The 18,529-nt window shown below is 45.8% G+C and overlaps 2 protein-coding genes across 4 annotated transcripts in view; both read right to left on the reverse strand.

Annotated features, from left to right (window-relative positions):
- Positions 1–187: 187 nt before the first annotated feature.
- On the reverse strand, positions 188–10,675 carry rai2 (retinoic acid induced 2). The gene is made up of 2 exons (XM_070961498.1): positions 10,524–10,675; positions 188–4,686 (listed from the first exon to the last, which is right to left on the reverse strand). The coding sequence occupies exon 2, from the start codon at positions 4,607–4,609 to the stop codon at positions 2,975–2,977; it is 1,635 nt and encodes a 544-aa protein (XP_070817599.1). The 5' UTR covers positions 4,610–4,686; positions 10,524–10,675; the 3' UTR covers positions 188–2,974.
- A 4,989-nt stretch (positions 10,676–15,664) lies between these two features.
- nhsa (Nance-Horan syndrome a (congenital cataracts and dental anomalies)) overlaps positions 15,665–18,529 on the reverse strand; it is a 56,500-nt gene continuing 53,635 nt past the window's right edge. For all 3 annotated transcript variants that reach the window (XM_070961257.1, XM_070961256.1, XM_070961258.1), the window contains one exon: positions 15,665–18,493. In XM_070961257.1, coding sequence (XP_070817358.1) covers positions 17,863–18,493 — 631 coding nt within the window. In that variant the 3' untranslated portion in view covers positions 15,665–17,862. The remainder of the gene's footprint in view (positions 18,494–18,529) is intronic.

Below are 18,529 nucleotides of genomic sequence, written 5' to 3' on the forward strand. Positions count from 1 at the left end.
TTTCAAGTTTTTATCTGAGTGCTTTTTTCCTTTAATGAGTCGATTCTGGCAACATTGTGCCCTTCATCACATAAGTATAGTTACTGCGTCTTCATGAGACCACCCCGAAGAAACAAAGTGCCCGTCAAGGCCAACGAGACGTGATTTCAAACCAGTGTGTCGTTAAAGAAAGAGGCAGAGCCACAAATTCAGAGCTTGGAGATTTTAGTTCACTTCCATATAAAAAGCACACATACTGTACAGTAAGCAAACATTTTACCGCCAGCACATTTCAACTGGTGTTTCTTCACTGACATCTTAGTTAAAACAGCTTTCAGAAGCAAAAAGCTTCAGGAGACACGAAGGAAGCTGTCTTTATGCCCAGTCACACTTTGTCTCCTAACATCCACTATATACACACAGACTGTATAAATTAAAGTTGTACAAACAATAAATTAGGGTGAAATCCTGTACAACCAAAGTGATCCGTTCAAACTACTAAACCAAAGAGCTCCATGTTGGCTGGACCGCCGACCCGAGCTGCTAAAGCACATCGATAAAAATAAAGAACTGGTAAAAAGAAGTCGAGCCTCTGGGTATTTTCCATCCCTCGTTTGTTCGTCCAGGCAGTCTGCGGCTGTTAATAGTTCTTGGCCTACGATTCACAGAATTCATAAATGCTATAATCACAAACGGGCAACACAGTTTTAGTAGAAAAGGTAGTAACACCCTGTAATGTTTTCAACTAAACTATGACAAAGTGCACTCGATAGGATAAAACGGACACACAACAACACTCTCACATTCACGACTCTGATCATAGCCATGGGACAGAAAGGAAAAAGACCACGCTCCACAATAATTTAAAAAAAGCTGTAGTGATCGGAGTCCAGGCAGGTCGTCATCGTTTGGATGTTTGTTTCAGATTTAGGAAGCACCTGAAAACACTCCACATGCACGTGCAATTGCCACATTGCTGGAAAGTGGGATTCAAAGCCTGGACCTCTGCATCCTCAGAGGTGACTTCCTGTCTGCGCCACTAGAGGGCGTGGTTCTCCGCACACCTTCTCACATCACATTGCAGTCAGACTGAATGTCGCTGTGTGTTTGTAGTTTGACGCATCTGAACATCATGCAAAACATGTGACGTGTCCAAAGTCATTTTCGGCAGCATCCGATTGAAGACTTGAGGAGATTAACTGTGGATTTTAATGGATTTTCCACACTTGAACAGTACATTTAGGCTGCAGTGAGGCAAACTTTTGTCACATGCACACAAAAAATTTCAGGGTGATCTACTTTGAAATTTAGTACAGAATGTGAAATATCTACACATTTATAACTGTTGTAATAAGCTGCGGCTACTTAAAAAAAATGCATTCACTCATCTAAATCGAAATTTGTGCGAATCAATGAGGCCGATTACGAGATATAAACTTGTTGTGTTTGGGGTGCCCCCTAGTGTCGACACGCGACATGCTTTGATACTTAACATTCAGGTTGAATTTCAGGTTGATCAACTTTTAATGAAATCTGATCGGCTCGTATAATCAAAGCAGACAGACACGTTGAAATTTCTTGAAAAAGTTCGCAGATGTTACGGACTCAGTTTTGGGAAGATTGGACGATGTTGAAAACTGGATTTTGAGAAAACAGCCAGAACATCAATTTGATTTATTACAGCGCCACCTTGAGGTCAACAAGTGTCATTTTAAGTGCTTGAGCGGTGAGTGGAATTTACAACCCACCTGCCAGTTTGGTGTTTACGTTTTTTGTTGAGAAGAAGAAGAAGAACGGGAACAAAAACAGTCCATGACACCAAACCACATGAAACTCTTGATAAACAGAGGCGGGCGTCTTATCAATACTCATTCTAATAACAGACTAATAACTTCAACACTTCAATATACAAACAGTATCTTCTCTCACTAAAGCCAAGAAAATTTTCATCGTTTCATCTTTAATCTGCCGGTTCCCATCACCTTTACCTCCCTTCACATTTTCAGGTGATTTTACAGGTGAAATCAACACTAGAACTTCCACCCTGATTCACGTCTTTAGAGAGTTAATGTACGCAGCAGCGGGCTCTGCTGTGTTTTCTCAGATTTGGCTTCCATCTTGAAGCGCTGCTGAATTAAAACGGATTAATTCATCCAGCTTCAAAAATAGCTCTTTTCCAGAAATGCTTTCCTTGTGTTTGGATGGGCCTGTTCAAAGTCCTGTTTAAATGTGAAACCAAGTGAGGCGTCCCTTTTTTCCCTGCTGTTGAACAAAATAAGAACGTATTTTGTCGTGACAGACGGCTGTTGCCAACATTCATTATAATGAAATTGTGGCTCCGGCCTTGCCAAGTCATTATTAGCCTGTCATGCTAAAGCCCTCCCAATCAGAGGAGAATGAATGGCTCCGCTGAGCTACTGATGACTATGGGAATTTCCGACGATGGGACATGTTTTAACAGTCTCGGTCACGTCCTGCCAGTGCCTACTGCTCTGCTCTGGGCACTGACAACCTCAACTATCAGGTTTTTTTTAGCTCTTCAGTGCACTTAAATAAAAATTACATGTGGAAACAAACCATGATCCATAATGGAAAAAATGGAACCCATGTGTCTTTGCTGTAATTATAAAGTCAAAAAATGTTCTTCAACATCTCCGATTCATAACGACAAGCTCCAAAGCCACACGGAGAGCCCATTAAGCTGCCATACACACACACACGCACACACATTTCTGGTTTACCATAACACTGTAGAGTAGTGCATTACAACAAAACACAGCAATCCAGAGAAGTCCAGTGGAAACCATTTCTGTGACGACTGTGTCACACTGTCACACATTCATGAGCCTCAGTCAAAGCAACATTTGGGGCCAAACTGTGAGCTTTGATTGAATGTTTAAGAGGTTGATTACAGAACGTCCTCACATGTGTTATATGTTGCTCTTTCTGGAATGATAACCAGAGAGCGGGCCAGCTGTTAGTCTGCCGAGCACTTTCACTTCCTGGGTAGCAGCGCTGCGAGTCTCTGCTTCTTCATGGGAAGGAAATGGATCTCTTGCGAGCTGACCTTCTTCAGTTTGATGGCTCTGTTCTTGGGAACCTTTTTGAGTGGGTTGTTGGGGTCGTGCTGCTCCCCCTTGGATGCCGACGACATCCCGTAGAGCTGCTGCAAAGACGTCCCCTGACTGCCGTCCCGTTTGATGGAAAAGTTCTTGGTGGAGACTCCTGAAAGGCTTTTTATCTTTCCGCAGAGGATGGCAGGAATGGCGTCCTTCACCGAGACGATGACCTTGGCCGTCTGCGAGGTGCTGACAATCTCAAGGTTTCCGGCTCCGCTTAGAGTCGCCTCCTGACCCCGAGAACTAGACCCACCAGCGCTGTCAACCACCCACTTATGCTGCCGGCTGAACTCCAGTGAGGCCAGACTGCCCAGGAGTTTGGAATCTAAACTCTGAGTGCATTCAACCCCCAGAGACAAAGACGTACCGGCATCTTGACCAGAATGGAAAGCTACTTCCCGGTCTGACTGAACACACTTCTTCCTCACACCAGGCACTGACAAGTCGAGCACACTGTCCTGCTGTGGACTCGGGTATTCCTGCTTTAGTTCGACGGGGCATGCTCTGACGGAAAGGTCCAGAACCTGTCCTTCATCCGGAGGAAGCAAGGATGGGGACACGTTTTGTGGCTGGAACGACGGCATGCATCTGCTTGAAGACAACGACGGAGAGGTAGTATCTTTTGGAGAAGTCTGAGTGCTTTTACTCACAGTGCAAACTGGTTTTGGCATGTTCCCCTTTGAGTCCTCGGTCTGAGGGACGGGAATGGGGATGGGAAGAGGGACGGGCAGAGGCACTGGCAGAGGGATGATGACAGGATAGGGGACCAGAAGGGTGGCAGGAGGGACTAAAGGGGCCAGAGGGGAGGTGTAGGGAGGCGTGAGGGGAGGAAGTGGGAAGAAGGTAGAGCTTGGTGACTGACAGGTGGATGAGCCTGACTGGGAGGGGAAGAGATCCTGCAAGATGGCCGCAAAAGCAGGATTCTGCAGGAGAGACAGCAGGTTAGCATCCTGCGTTTGTCCCGCAGACTTCTGATCGACAGCTGGAGGTAAACCAAACGCCAAAGGGTTCTGACACAGGACGTTGTTCTGGAGTGGAAGCTGAGGGCAGTTAGCAGTCTGAGGGATCACAGACGGATTCATGTGCTGGATGACCTGCTGATCCAAGACCAGGGGAAGTGAAACCGGGCTTTGGCTTGTTATCAAGTACGGCGCTGCCCCCATTTGGCCGAGCTGTGGCCCGGCAGCTCCGGCCATCTGCAGGTGAATGGGAAGCATCAGCGGGCTCTCTCCCAGGCACACCGGGTGTAACACGGTTGTGGCGACCTTGAGCGCCACACCTCCCGGAGCCTCAGCAGTGGGACTCACCCCTGAGGGAGCAGGAGGCTCCACCAGGTTAGAGAGCCCTCCTTTGGTCAGTCCTGTCGCGCTGCTCCCACAGGAATCAGCAGGAACGGGTGGATTTACTCCATCCTCCACTTTACTGGGGATTTCTCCTCCTCCCACCTCAGCGCCGCACACATCAGGCTGGGGCTGCGTCATGGGTACAGACACGTCATCACTACCCTCCATAGCTCAGTCTGAAGAGTCAAGCCAAATCTTCATCAAGTGCTACTGACAGGTCTCATCCATTATTCTTGTAGGCAGCCCTGAAACACAGGAAACAGAGCGTTTAAAGATCCCCTCCAGACATGTTTTAAGGTGCATATAAAACACCCTGAATAATATATTGTGCCTGATTTGGATTTTAGTGTCACACCCTGCACATACGTCATTCTGCCAAGTGAAGCTCAAATATTAAAGCGTAGGAACAAAAAGAAAAACACACTTCTGAGACTTTAAAGGCGTGGAGTAGCTTTAAAACTGTGAAAAATCTTGAACCCAATCTGTGCGCAGTGTTGTTGAATTCACTGGAATTTGTCCTTTGAGCCTTTTGAAGGACATCTGCCGCATGTTGTGTCTAGTGCAGCTAAACCCACCCTGACATCTAAAACTGGTGAAATGTCCCTTTAATAATGTCCAACGAACTGTCCCAATTCTTTTTACTCAGTGCTGGAAAAACTCTTCCACTGTGGGAAAAAAAATACACAATTAAAATGCATTATTGGACCTTACAGCTCATCCCAAACAAATAATTACTGTAAACGGAGCGAGAACGAGGGGATTTTATGGTTCATTATGTCTCATCAGGAGTAACCAGGTTAGAGCGGAGCCGCTGTAATATAACACAGGAAATTGAGATTGGGAACATGACTGAGGCTTCTGCTGTACAGAGCTCATTATCTCCAGCTGTTACTGTAATCAACAATTAAAAGGTAAACAGAGACGAGACCAACATGGAGGTAATGACGGTTTGGCTGTAATATGACTTATGAAGCACTTTGTTCAACACACCTGAAAACTAAACGACTGGTCGATGAATGCATTCGTCGTTCATCAGAAAATTCATTAGCAAATTTTTCATGAAAACATGGATGGCTGTCATGGAGAGAGGAGTGTAAACTGGAGGTGTTGGTCTATGGGACCCCTTCCTCCGACAGGTTCCACCTCATCTGCCCGTTGGTGTGGAATCAACAGCATTTCCTCACGTCCGGTTTAACTTTTTTTTTTTAGCAGGAGAAACTGATCAAGCTGAACCTGCAGCCACGGTGACAGGTTCGGGATTTTCAAATGATTGGAGAGCTCTGGCTCCCCCTTGTGGCAATTCAAAATAAATTAGGAAATCAACGTTAGCGAGCTACACGGCATTCATGTGAGGATATTCACGACTATCCTGATTCGTGATTATACGACAGTTGGACAAAACAAGGACTTCAAAGACGTCACATTGGGCAACTGTGATGGACATTTTTAACAAGTTCCTGACATTTTATAGACCATTATCTTTGACGTACAGAACACAGGAACACATCACCTGATCTCAACTGGTCTTAGTAACACGCTATCTGTCAGCGTATCTGTCTGTCATCCCGGCAGTTATCGTGCTTTCATAAGCCCGCACTGTGTTGGCTTTCCTCGCCACTACATGACACTTCTACACAACTCGTTCCGCCTGCGCTGGCTGTCAACCTTCATCCATCTGCAGCGATGAAACATCCCTCGGGTGCCTGGAGATACAATGCATCCAATGTCAGCGCGGTCAATTATTCATACTGATGGGGGCTGCGAGGATAATAAGTCCAGGTCTTGGGAGAGGCTTTAAACAACCTGAAATGAAAGAGCCAAGTGTGTCGTACCTTTTAAGTGAAAAACTCAATTAAACGCACACATGCAGTTCTAATTTTCTTAACGCGTGACACTTTTTTCTTCCTCTGAACGGCCTTCATGTGGTGTTGGGTTGCCTGGCTGAGCAGCGAGGAGGAGCTCTGGATCCCCCCAGGCTGGCTTTATATTGTTCTGTAGCATAGATGAGACAGTGTAATATGGCTGTGATGGATTACACGGAGGATTCTGAGCCAGACGGTCGGCCGATAACCTTGTTGCTGTTTTACACACGAGGAAGACCTGGGAAGCATGTGCACCTTGGGAGTACGAAACACTCACACATGAGAAGCCAATAAAAGCTTTGTGCATTTCTAGCTTGATGTTTCTGCTCTCTTGTCTTTTCTCAGCCTAGAGCTGGTGGGTGTTGACGGGTCTGCTCCCTGGCAGGTCATGATTGTCTACATACACGTAATTAGATGGGATTCAATGCAAATGTATCGCAAGTTTCCATCCACGGCTGTTATGAGGTTATTGGGAGAAAAATTCCAATTTCTTCTTCTTCTGCATTCATTTTAAATACTTGTTTTCTCTTTATTGTTTTTATCTTCATATCTTTGCACACTGTGGGACTGAGAGGCCATATTTTGATCTCTCTGTACGTCTTGTAAATATGTCGACATCGACCAAGCTGACTGGATTTCTTCTTCATGTGAGTTAAATGTTTGCTGAGAGCTTATTCTAAAAAAGTGTTTCCATCCTCCGTTATGCACAATTTTGTTTTTTTTAAAAAAAAAGGCACAAGCCACCTAAAACTGAAGAAGTTTTTTTCCGAATTCTGCCGTTTCCATCAATCTCTTCTAATGCAGTCCTTCAAAATGTGTTCAAAAAGACGTAAACACAGCTACACACTCATGTACCACATGTGCTGCTTGTCCTCAGGACTCATCCTGCACGTCATGGGATCACAGGACGGACAAAAAGGACAAATTATTGACATGAGAATCCAAGCAAAGGTGATGGCAGACACACACATACTGCACTGACACTCTTCCAACAGGCCTCACTTCTACGAGGAAGAAATATGGAAAACTGGATCTAACGTTCTAAATGAAGCCTGAATAGGAAAATTAGGATTGATTCTCTTCTTCCTCCTTTCCTTCTTCCTCTACTTGCTTTCCAGGACGTTTGTGGCAAAGACATTTCCTGCTTGATAAGACGGTCATGAGGTCTGTGACACGACAAGGCCTCACTGACCAATATGAAAGAAGTCTTTCTTGGTTAGGACTCCCCTACTTTCACGACTCTAATGGTTTGGCCCGTTTGTGCAGAAAGTGAGGACAATAACCCCCCCACATTAAATTCACTTTAACACTCCTTCTTAATTTAACCATCAGGGTGAAATCGCTTTTTATGCCTCAGCTTTCTGCTTTATGAGGAGAAATAAAAACAGTGTTGGTGAGCTTTACTCTGAGCCGCTGGATCAGGTGACCTGACGCCGGGCAGTAATCACCCCCGGGGTGACATGCCGCCGGCCTCTCACCCTCCAGCGAACACCACTCCGGCCTTGAATCATGTGAGCTCGGTGTCAAACTCTGCAGACGAGCAGAGGAACGAGGAAGCTTCGCCAGCAAAGTGTGGAGCGAGCCAAAGTACATAGAGGCCGTGCTGGTCTTTGTTCTCTTTCCCTGTGACATTATCGGACTCTGTGACTGTGCTTTGTCTCTGTGTTATCACAGAGCGGGGAGGTCAGAGAGAGAGGTCGCATACGCATCAATAACGCAGCCTTTGATGCAAAAAGCCTTCAGCTGTTCCTCTCTGCCTCCTCGGTTAAAGGCGGCTTAAATACCGGCTGGTCCTTGTGGTCAGAGATGAACTGCTGCCATCTCCAGCACCTCTTAAACAGCCCAGTGTGAAGCCTTCAGAGCAGCGAGCCTGAGAGCTGTCAGAAAATGAAACACAACCTTATTCCTATAAATAGCTGCAGGTTAAACTCATTAATCTTCCTAAATCCAGCGTGTTAGCACAGTTCCCGTCCCTGCATGATGATGCAGTTTGTCGATTAGGTTGTTAAAAACAGCACCGGCGTATCGCACTTCTCACCGAGCGTGAGCTAATGCAGGAAACATGCACCACGAGCCGTCCTGCTGCAGAGTGAACGCATGCACAGTGTTTGGTTTTTCAACGATAAGAGCAGCAACACGTCCAGCTCTGTTCACATCATCTGTAAGAGGTTTGTGCTCGCCAGCCAGGAACAGCTAATTGAGTAAATAGGCAAGAAGAGACCGAGCGGAGAGCCAAATGAAATCCCGCCCCTGTCCCCGTTACTGTAATGATTTCCACATTTCCTTTTTTTTCTCCTGGCCTCATTGGTGGAATGTGTGCTTTACTAAGTCAACAGCAGGGAGAAAACAACAACAATTAAGCGCGCTGCAGTTCAGATTCGCCACAATGACTGCTCCGTCCTCGCTTCCTCTGCTCAGGTTTCCTTGTTTTGGGTTTGATTCAGAGTTCAGAGGGGAACAAAGTGCCGGGGACGGACGGAGCACGGCTGACGATCTGAAAGGTCATCGCCCTCCACACCCCTCCGCTCCAATAGCCAATTACATCTCATTAGCGAGACACATGGAGCCTCATTCATGAGCTGCACGTCCTTAGAGCGACGCAGGCTGCTCTCACATCAGGGCAGATTTCCCTTTATTCAGCTGGTTGTCCTCCAGCTGATCTCCTAAATCCCACAGTAATAGTCGTCAAATCCGATGAATAATTTAACATTTCTAATTAATACAATTGGTTTGGCCTTCACTGCGAGCACTGCGGCGGAATAAGTCACAGTTTTATCCAGATCAGATGGTGAAACAGTGAGAATATTTAAAAATATCATTAGCAAACTGAAATTAGAAACATAAGAAATGAAAAGGCATGTCATGTTTAGGGCTGCAAATAATGATTTTAATTGTCAATTCATGTATCATTTCCTTGATTAGTTGTTTGGTCTCTACAATGTCAGAAGATCAGTGCTGCCCAAAGCAGAAGAGGACGTCCTCAAATGTCTTGATATTCAGAATCTAAGATATTCAGTTTACTGTCAACGAGGAATGAAGAAACCAGAAAATATGCCCATTTAAGAGGCTGCAATCAGAGACTTGTTTCTCAAAAAATGACCAATTAATCAATATCCAGAGAGCTGGTGATTAATGTAATGGTTGACATCCACTGACTGGCCTGTTATCATCCATGAACACAGTTTTTAACATCGACGTTCATCACTCACTGTCAGTGTGAGCACAAATACCTGCATATTGTATTTCTTTGGACATATTGGTTATTTTTGCACCACTTATTGTTCAGCCTTTTGTCTTTTTGTGCCTTGTGTCGTTTCCCTGCATGCACATTGAATGCAGCGTTTAAACCGGAGTCAGATCTCGTGTCTGTGCACACTTGCTTGGCCAATACAAGCCTGATTCTGAACTAATCAATGAATTCCTGCAGCTCTAACGTGAACAATCCCGTCACTGAGATGAGCACGAAGGTGTTTCTGCAGCAGCTCTGCTAAAATTCGCCGTTTTCTTAACGCAGTCTTGTCACGGCACATGTGACAGAGCACCAACACAAGCAAACGCACGAGCCATTACAGCCGAGGCTGTTGAGGCAGGCCCTGAGCGCGAGCGCCGGGTTCATCTGAGGAGATTCCTGTCATCTCTTCACGCTCACTGTCAGACGTGCCCGCAAACTGCGCTGCCGGCCTCCCGCACAGATCTGCGCATTGTGAGGCTTTCTGATGGCTCCGGTCCGTCAAAGCCGACCGTTCGCCATGAAAGCCGCGAGGCTGTGCGTCGTGTGTGCGCGCGTCTCCACACGAACGGCTGAGGGCGCGTGACGCTCCGCTGCCATAAAGGCACCAATGTGTGGCGGACGGAGTGGGGTCCTCGCGCTTAATCACAACCTGTTATTTTAAAGTTCCTGTTCAGCTCGCGCATGTTTAAAAAGACGAGCTCGCGCTGGCAGAGAGCGAGCGTTTCGCGACAGGAGCTCGCGGCGCAGATCGGCTCTGAGAAAAAAAAAAAAAAAAAAGCTAAAAAGAAAGCTTGAATTCGATTTAAGAGCGAGCTCGTGCCACTATCTGAATAATTCCCACTTAATCCACGTGCTAATGTTGAAACGAATGGATGTTCCAGCGCGTGAGCGACGCGCAAATCAGAAGAGCCTCGGCTCACCCTCCTTCCCTTTAATGTAATTCTTCTATTAAATCCCACGTTTGCGACAAACGCGGGCATTTACTCACCTTTCCAGCAGAGGAGCGCGTTCGCAGCTGGCCGGGCCGCCCGCCCCGTCTCAGCGCTCAACGACCGGGACCTTTAATGCTCCGAATAAATAAAAAAGCTCTCTATTTATCTCTTCATTGCGGTCCCGTCGAAGCGACTCCAGACTGAAGCTGCGCACGCAGCAGCGTCAGCGGGTCCTCCCTCCTCCTCCTCCTCCTCCTCCTCCGAATGATACCGTCTATTATCTGCACACATTCAAGAAGAAAAGGCAGAGGAAGAAATGCAGACAAGCAGAGTCATAATACGAGCGGTATCGAATGATTTCAAAAAGTAAAAATGAACACATGAATGTAAAATCATCATATGGCGCCAAACATGTTGCGTTCACGTTCATGACTGTTAATCTCACGTGCTTTATTTTACAGGTCAAAAAAAAAAAAAAATCCAGTTTCCTGAAAGAAAATATGTAACCTGACACTCACAGGAAATGAAGTTTTTACACACTTCTGCAAAATGTATTTATTCGTTAGCGTAACCAAGGCGTTGGTTCCCAATGTGAGGGTCCGGGCCCCCACAAGGGGTCGCAAGGTAAAGGGGTGGTGAGATTATTAACAGGACAACAGAGAGAGAGAGAGAGAGAGAGAAAAAAAAAAATCATTTATATGACACAAAATTCTGTTTTTCATATATAATTAATTTTTTCTTGTGGTGATAATTCAAAGTCAAACCTGCGAAATTTACCAACTTACAATATAATAATAATCATAATCATAATCATAATAGCCGTAGTTATAATAATAACTAAGAATAAATATTCCAAAATAAATTGCTAATTTATTTATATTTATCTGGGTTTGAATGGAGGTGGAGCATCCTTATTTAAGGACCCAAATTAAGTGTGGTGTGGACCAGGCTGCAGTTAGGGAGAAATAAAGACGTGACTACGACCACAAACTAACTTTAACCGGATCATTAAACCTGAATAATCCTGATCATTGCCACCAAAACCAAACTCATCTGCAGGGCCTGAGAGAATGAGCTGACTGAATCATCATCCGACCAGTGACTGTGTGACACAGAAATAAAACACGTTAGATCAGGTCATGAAGCCTCCTGAAGGTGGTGTGTGAGCGCTGGACCGGCGTTCAGACGCTCTTTCATTCTTTCATTGTACCCCAGACAGACAGACAGCATCCGCCTGGTTGGTGGCAGATGACAGAGGCAGAGGAGGATGGAGTTTGGCAGCTGTGGATGAAAGTCTGGTAGTGACAGGCCCCGGTGAGCCGGATCCCCTGGGCCTCCGTATCAGTCCCAGCCAGCCTCGGGCTCTGCCCCGGGGCCCCGGGCCTCTCATTGTTCCACAGGGAGTCTGTTTAATGCACTATAATGAGCCTCAGCGTGCACCCTGGTGGCCTGGTGGTGACTTTGGTGTGGTTACCTCCCCAGCGCTCCTCCCCCCACCCTGTCTACAGTCACAGCTACTCACATGGGAGGAAGTACAGCTCAGGTCAGGCTGAGGCTCTCGTGATGGAAAACAATGAAATCAATACAAGAACGAACATTGGACAGATTTCCACCTATCGTGTGGACGGATGTCTGCTGCAGGTGCATGTGGATCAGCTGGATGAATCCAAACATGGAGGCTGAATGTTAGACTGTGGGCCCTTCATGTGGACTGGACAGACACCTGCAATTATAATTACTGCTTCCATATCAATGAGTCCTCTGAAGGCTGTTTGATTGCTCTTTGTATGTCGGGGCTGTGGGAAAAGGATTGGGTCGGGGGTTGGGGAGGGGGGGCTGAATATTTAATTTTATAAAAACCAAGCAGACTTTTGAAAAAAACAAACTGCTGCACCCTGAAACAACTCATCAATGACAAACAGAATAAAAGGCAAAAAATACAGCCGCTCTTTGGTTTTTAATTATTCTAAGCAGTTAAATGAAGTTATTAGTCTGTTATGATGCAGAATAAAGGGGCGACCATAAAGGACAATAAGAAATCATCGTGTATCGTGTTTCTCAGTACAGACTCATGATGGTAGCCTCCATCTTTTCTGACTCCTGCTCCTGCACCCACCTGATAATCCTCCTTCAGTCCCTTAAATCTGCACTGAGAAGCTGCGTCTGTTCTGCTGAAGGTCTTTACTTCCTCCTTTGTTCATGTTTCTTCATAATCAGACAACGAAAAGTCACATTGGGCTCACGTTTGCTTTTAAGGCCTCGATGATGTTGACTGTTCTGTTCTCAGAGCCTTTACTTAAGTAAAAGTACTAATACCACACTGTGAAAATACTGCATTCAAAGCCTTACTGAAGTAAAGTGTCAGCATGATGTACTTTAAGTAAAAGTAAAAGTACTCATGTTGCAGTAAAATACTCCCTGTCGGTGTTTTATTATCATATTTGATGTTTGTGGATTAATGTTACTGCTGCATTCATGTTGTATTTTATTTAATTTTGAGCTCATTTGAGCAACTTTATATACTGTCAGCTGGTTCAATCTACAGCATGAATCATATTCTGTAAAACCATCATGTGTTTGCAGTGTGGCCGTCCTGTGAGAACCACCAATCCCCAAAAAGTCAGAGAAACAGCCTGTTTTCATTGCGACGATGCATTTTCAAACTAATCAAACAGGCTTTTAAAAGCGTTAATTTAGCTTAAGAAGGAGGAGAATTTCTGTCATCCTTCAGTTTATCACATTCGTTCATATTCAATACGAATTCAGAGATGTGTGATTTCATACGAGGAACTGCATGAAAAAAAGTGTAATCTGAAAAGTGACTAGTAGCTCAAGCTGTCAGACAAACAAGAAAATGAACAAACTCAAGTAAAGTACAAGTATCTTGAATGTATACTTAAGTACAGCACTTGAGTAAATGTACTCAGTCACATTAAGGCACAGCCTGTTGTCGGCTGCCATCAGAGGACAGCTCGAGGTTCAGAGCTCTGCAGCTTAAATCAGCACTTTCCTCTCCACCCGGACACATTTCACACATCCCATTTCTTTTCTCCTGAGAACAGAAATACTTGATTTCAAAAGCACCTCCCTCTCATGCCTGGCCACCCTGTCTCCATCGGTAACAGAGGTCAGGGTTCACGGTCAGTGTGCCCTTTGATGGCTTCCCACACGGGCTCCCAAACAGTCCCGGGCTTTGTTTACCTTTTTTTCCCTTCGCTTACAGTCTCAGCTCGGTTAACACGCACCGACTGAGAACAAGGAGTTTTTGTCCGTCACAGGCCTGTTTGACATTATCCAGAGCGACAAAGAGAATCCAGGCCGACTGTGCAGCCATGACGGTGACACTACACATGCAGGACTGACATGTCAGTGAGTCCAGCTGAGCCTCCGGTCTGTGATGGAGACAGGAACCTGTTCAGAGTTCAAAGAAGCCTCTCAGCTCTTATTTCTCTGGCCGGCACACAAAGAGGCCTCATTTAAATTTACCCCCAATTTGCATTAAATTACCCAGTGGACTCGACTGAAGAACGCCCTCTGGTGGTCATCTTAGGTCAATGGCTGCTGGGCCATTTTTTTATGGTTTGCTCAAAACCTTGAAGGTGTTTTTTGTGTTTAAGAAGCAGAAACTCTGTGCTTACAGTCATGACTGTGAAATTATGACAAACATCATGCTTTTGGCTCAGAGTGCAAAAGAAAATATAAGAACATTATGAAAATATTGTGACAAAGTTAAAGAGCTTTTTAAACTTCACACAGATTCCTTAATACATTTGATTTTTATTGTCTTTTTCTTATTCTACTGTCCTGTGAAATGAAAGTCAACTTCTTTCACAGCCTGGTTTTATTGTGAGATTTGGCGCCACCTGTTGAGGATACAGCCAAAATACACAATACACTGTGCATTGTCCTGCACCAGGAGGAACCCAGGGCCCCCTGTGAAGAGAGCTGGGCGTCAGTGGTGGACCTGCCAGTTCTGGTGTTCTCTGGTGAATGCCAATCAGCCTGCACCGTGCTGGGCTGTGAGCACAGGTCCCACCGGGGGACGCCGGGCCTTCATGCCACCCTCATGGAGACGGTTTGGTCAGAAACATGCACACCAGTAGCCTGCTGGAGGTCATTTTGTTGGGCTCTGGCAGTGCTCCCCCTGCTCCTCCTCGCACAGAGGAGCAGATACTGGTCCTGCTGCTGGGTTCATTCCCTCCTACACCCCTGGCCGGCTGTCCTTGTGTGACGGCCGGTCTCCTGGTATCTCCTCCACGCTCTTGAGACTGTGCTGGGAGACACAGCAAACCTGCCTGTATGGATGCGCCATCCTGGAGGAGCTGGACTACCTGTGCAGCCTGACTGGGCTGCAGGTGCCACCTCAGGCGACCAGGAGCGACAAGGACACGAACAGAACTCAAAACTAGAGAAGAATCAGTCAGGAGGGAGCGACTGTCCGCGGCCACCACATGCAGAACCACATTGTCTTTGTGGGGTGGTGTTGCTTTTGCCTCCACTGCACCTGTTGGCACTTTCATTTGCACCAACGCAGGTGTGACTGAGTCACAATCACCTGTGCTTCCCAAACGGACAGACTGAGGCTACGTTTACACTTAGGGAAATGTTTTCATGCAGTTTGGCCTCTCGTTTACACGCAAACAGAGATTTTTTCACGGAAAACGATCGTTGTTAAAAACTCCGGCCAAAGTGGAGATTTCTTTTAGGTTCTGAAACGTCACAACATGCGACTGAATACTTAACGTCATGTGAGCGACCTTGTTTACACTCGCAGCCATTGGTTTGGCATAGCTATGATGGCGCTCGACGGCGTGTTTATCCGGGTTCATGTAAACGACAACATTTTTGAAAACAATGTTTTGTGCATGATGTTATTTTTGAAAACGAAGGAGACAAAATATCCGTTTTCCAAAACACCCTGCTACGTGTAAACTGATATCCCCTCCCTGTGAGCAGTGTATTTTATATAATATTAAGCTAATTTGAACTATATCACACTGTTGAGTGGTTTAATCAATACATCACATTGTATTAAGTCACATAAATCTAAGTATTAAGTTCAAGTACAGCACCTGGGTACTTAGTTGCATCACAGCACTTATCATGACATATTGTACTCATATATTTGGTTTGTTGTGAATAAAAACACCTTTAAAAGAAGAATTAACAGCACCACCGACCCAAAGAGTCATTTTCAAAGCAGTCACATTTATTTGTCTCTTTATACACATTCGCTGAGCAGCCTGCGGCGCTCGCACTTTGATAGGATTTACTATGGGATTTCCTCAACGCTTACTAAAAAATAAATACAAGACAAAGTGTTCCACAGCTCAAAAATATACAAAGGGTTGAAATTAATGTAAACTTTGAAAACATTTTTTTTTTTTTTTTTTTTACATAGGAAACAATTCAACAACCTTTGCGACATTTCCAAAAGTCGTCGTATTTACAGGTTTGTACAAAAAAATACAAAGCTGACACCTCCAGCGCGTCGAGGCGGAGCTGACGTGAAATGCTTCGAGTACCGCGAGCTACTCTGTGATTCATCTGAAGCGTCGGTTTACTGTTTTCAAGAACGTCTCAGTCAAGTAAACGAGAGGAGAAAAACGGCTCGGTGCCACTTAACGTGCGCACGTTCTCGCCTTTGGCAGAAGCGTCTACGAGTTATTCAAACAGCTCCGTGTGAGAGGCTGTAAATATCTCCGGGTACAGCAAGAGACAGCTGGAACTTCACAAACGTCACTTTATCAGTGCAAACAAACAAACAAACAAACAAACAAACAAACAAACAAACAAACAAACAAACAAACAAACAGAAGAGTAAAAACAAAAGGTTGGAATGAAGGTTCACAGACGTAACCCATCGTGTACCCTGTTAAATGTCATTGCATCAGTACGGAGCATCATTAAGGCCAAAATTAAGTGGATATTTACAGTGTACCTATAGGGAAGAACAGTCTTCAAAGGGAAATATGGCTACATAGACTCTTTGCATAATGGCTGAGTACCATCACTGCATTAAACCCCACGTTCTTCTGGACTCACCTGACACCTGTAGCTTATGACTGCTGCCGCCGTGCTGCTTTCCAGCCAGTGTCCGATTTTAAAATTTGTCTCTTATACACAAAATAAGCATCTGAATAAAACATGTTATCGATAAGACCAGCGATTCGTTGCATATTTCCGTCCGTGGATTTCTGGTGATCTAAAGGTGTAATCGGGGAGCGTGCAGAGGTTTAGAAAAATAAATACATTTGATTCATATGAAACGGTGGCAGGTTAGCTTTGATGGGGAATCAAACAGACGGGCATTTGGTACAAAATAGCAGCAAATGCCACATCTCTTCATCCAGAACTTGTTCTTTTCATCGCCTGGCTCCAAATTAAACCTGCGTCCTCCATCAAAACCCCAAATCTGCAATAAATTCACTCTACGCTGCTTCGTCACGTACTGTAAAATAAGGCGTAATAAATCCTCCTGAACACTTTCCACGTGCCTCTTTCAACGATTCGTAAACACACCACGTCATTAAACCAGAAACGACATTTTTTTTTACACATAAGACCTCCTCGTTCCTTCACAGCTGTCCTGTTTCACGACCTCCACCTGTGATCGCCTCTCCGTCTCCAACGTTAACACCTGCTCCGCTCTCGTCTCTAAGATTGTCGAGTTCGTGCTCGGCTTTGACATCTCCTGTCTCACCTCCGCTCGCTCTTCTTATTGCGTGAGAATTTTAAAATGCTGCAGCGTGATTTACAACATGCTTTTAAAAGAGTAAAATATCCGACGCGCCGATCGACTCGATGCGTCGAAGCTTCACATTTTCGTGTTAGTCCTGATCTTCAGCTGATGGGTTCAAAGTCATCTGTGTCTTATTGCATAGGTATTCACAGAATACAACACAGTTAATCCAATATATTTCTCTATTTTTACAAGATGATGATAAAAGGGTTAAACTGCGGGAGTTTCTTTAAAGTCTGAGGACAAATCTGACCTCAGAGCAGTTCAGATTTAACGCTGATGCACTGCAGCAGGGCTGAGGGAGGGCGTCCAGCTGGGTGTCCAAATAATGTTTCTTAAAATCATCAGATATTTTTCGACATCACTGTTTCTGATGCAGCGTGTTCATATGCAGAGGATATTTCTGAGACATACCGTGTGTATAAAACATTTCTGAGCACAGATAAAACTGTTAAGTATCCACAGAATAACCAAAAGGAAACAGCTTTGAAACTCAGCCACAGTTAGTAAATTTATGCTTGTTAACAAAACGGTTCCTCTAATGTTCTACGTACCAACGCCCCTGCAGTCACCACATCTCATATATATATTAGAATTCATTCTGGTCCACGTGTTTTCTCTGTAAACTAACCATCATTTCATACCTTCTGACACTACGTGGAGCCCTGTGACGAGCGGTCGTCGTGAGGGCTTCCGTCCGAGTTCTCGGTCTCGCCCTCGGAGATCGCCTGCATGGGCGCCGAGTACAGTCTGCTGCGCATGCCGTAGCGGCTGCTGTTGGCGGGCGGGGGGATCCTGGAGCGGCCCTGCCTGGATGCGGCGCACATGGAGAAGGATTTCGGGGAGAAGCCCTCGGCGTTGGCTTTGGGGTAGGAGCCGGGGAGCTGATCTGGTCCTGATGGATGCTGCTGTTGTTGCAGGGGGGAGGCGGGCTCTTCGGGCTGTCTGGGGGACTCCATCAGGGACTCTGCGGGGGATTTAGGAGCAATGGGGCTCTTGAGGATCTCAGTGGCTGACATGCGGTAACTCGAGTCCGAGCGGCTGCCCTTTTTGAGCAGCAGCAGTTTGAACTCCTCGTTGGAGGTGCTGGACTTCTTCACGCTCCTGTAGATGGAACCGGTGGCTCTCTGCAGGCCTGGCGGGGTCACGGCGGAGGAGGGGGACGCCAGCGACACCGGGGAGCTCACGGCGCTGCCGGGTGGAGTGTTCCCCGACGCAGCTCCGAGGCGGTTCCTCACACCCAGCTCGGTGGAATCCTTCCTGCCCAGCACTTTCCTTTTGGACCTGAACATGAAGAAAGGCCGTTAAGAATCTGTGTTG

This window comes from Chaetodon trifascialis, chromosome 4 (assembly GCF_039877785.1).
Source record: "Chaetodon trifascialis isolate fChaTrf1 chromosome 4, fChaTrf1.hap1, whole genome shotgun sequence".
Taxonomy (NCBI): domain Eukaryota; kingdom Metazoa; phylum Chordata; class Actinopteri; order Chaetodontiformes; family Chaetodontidae; genus Chaetodon; species Chaetodon trifascialis.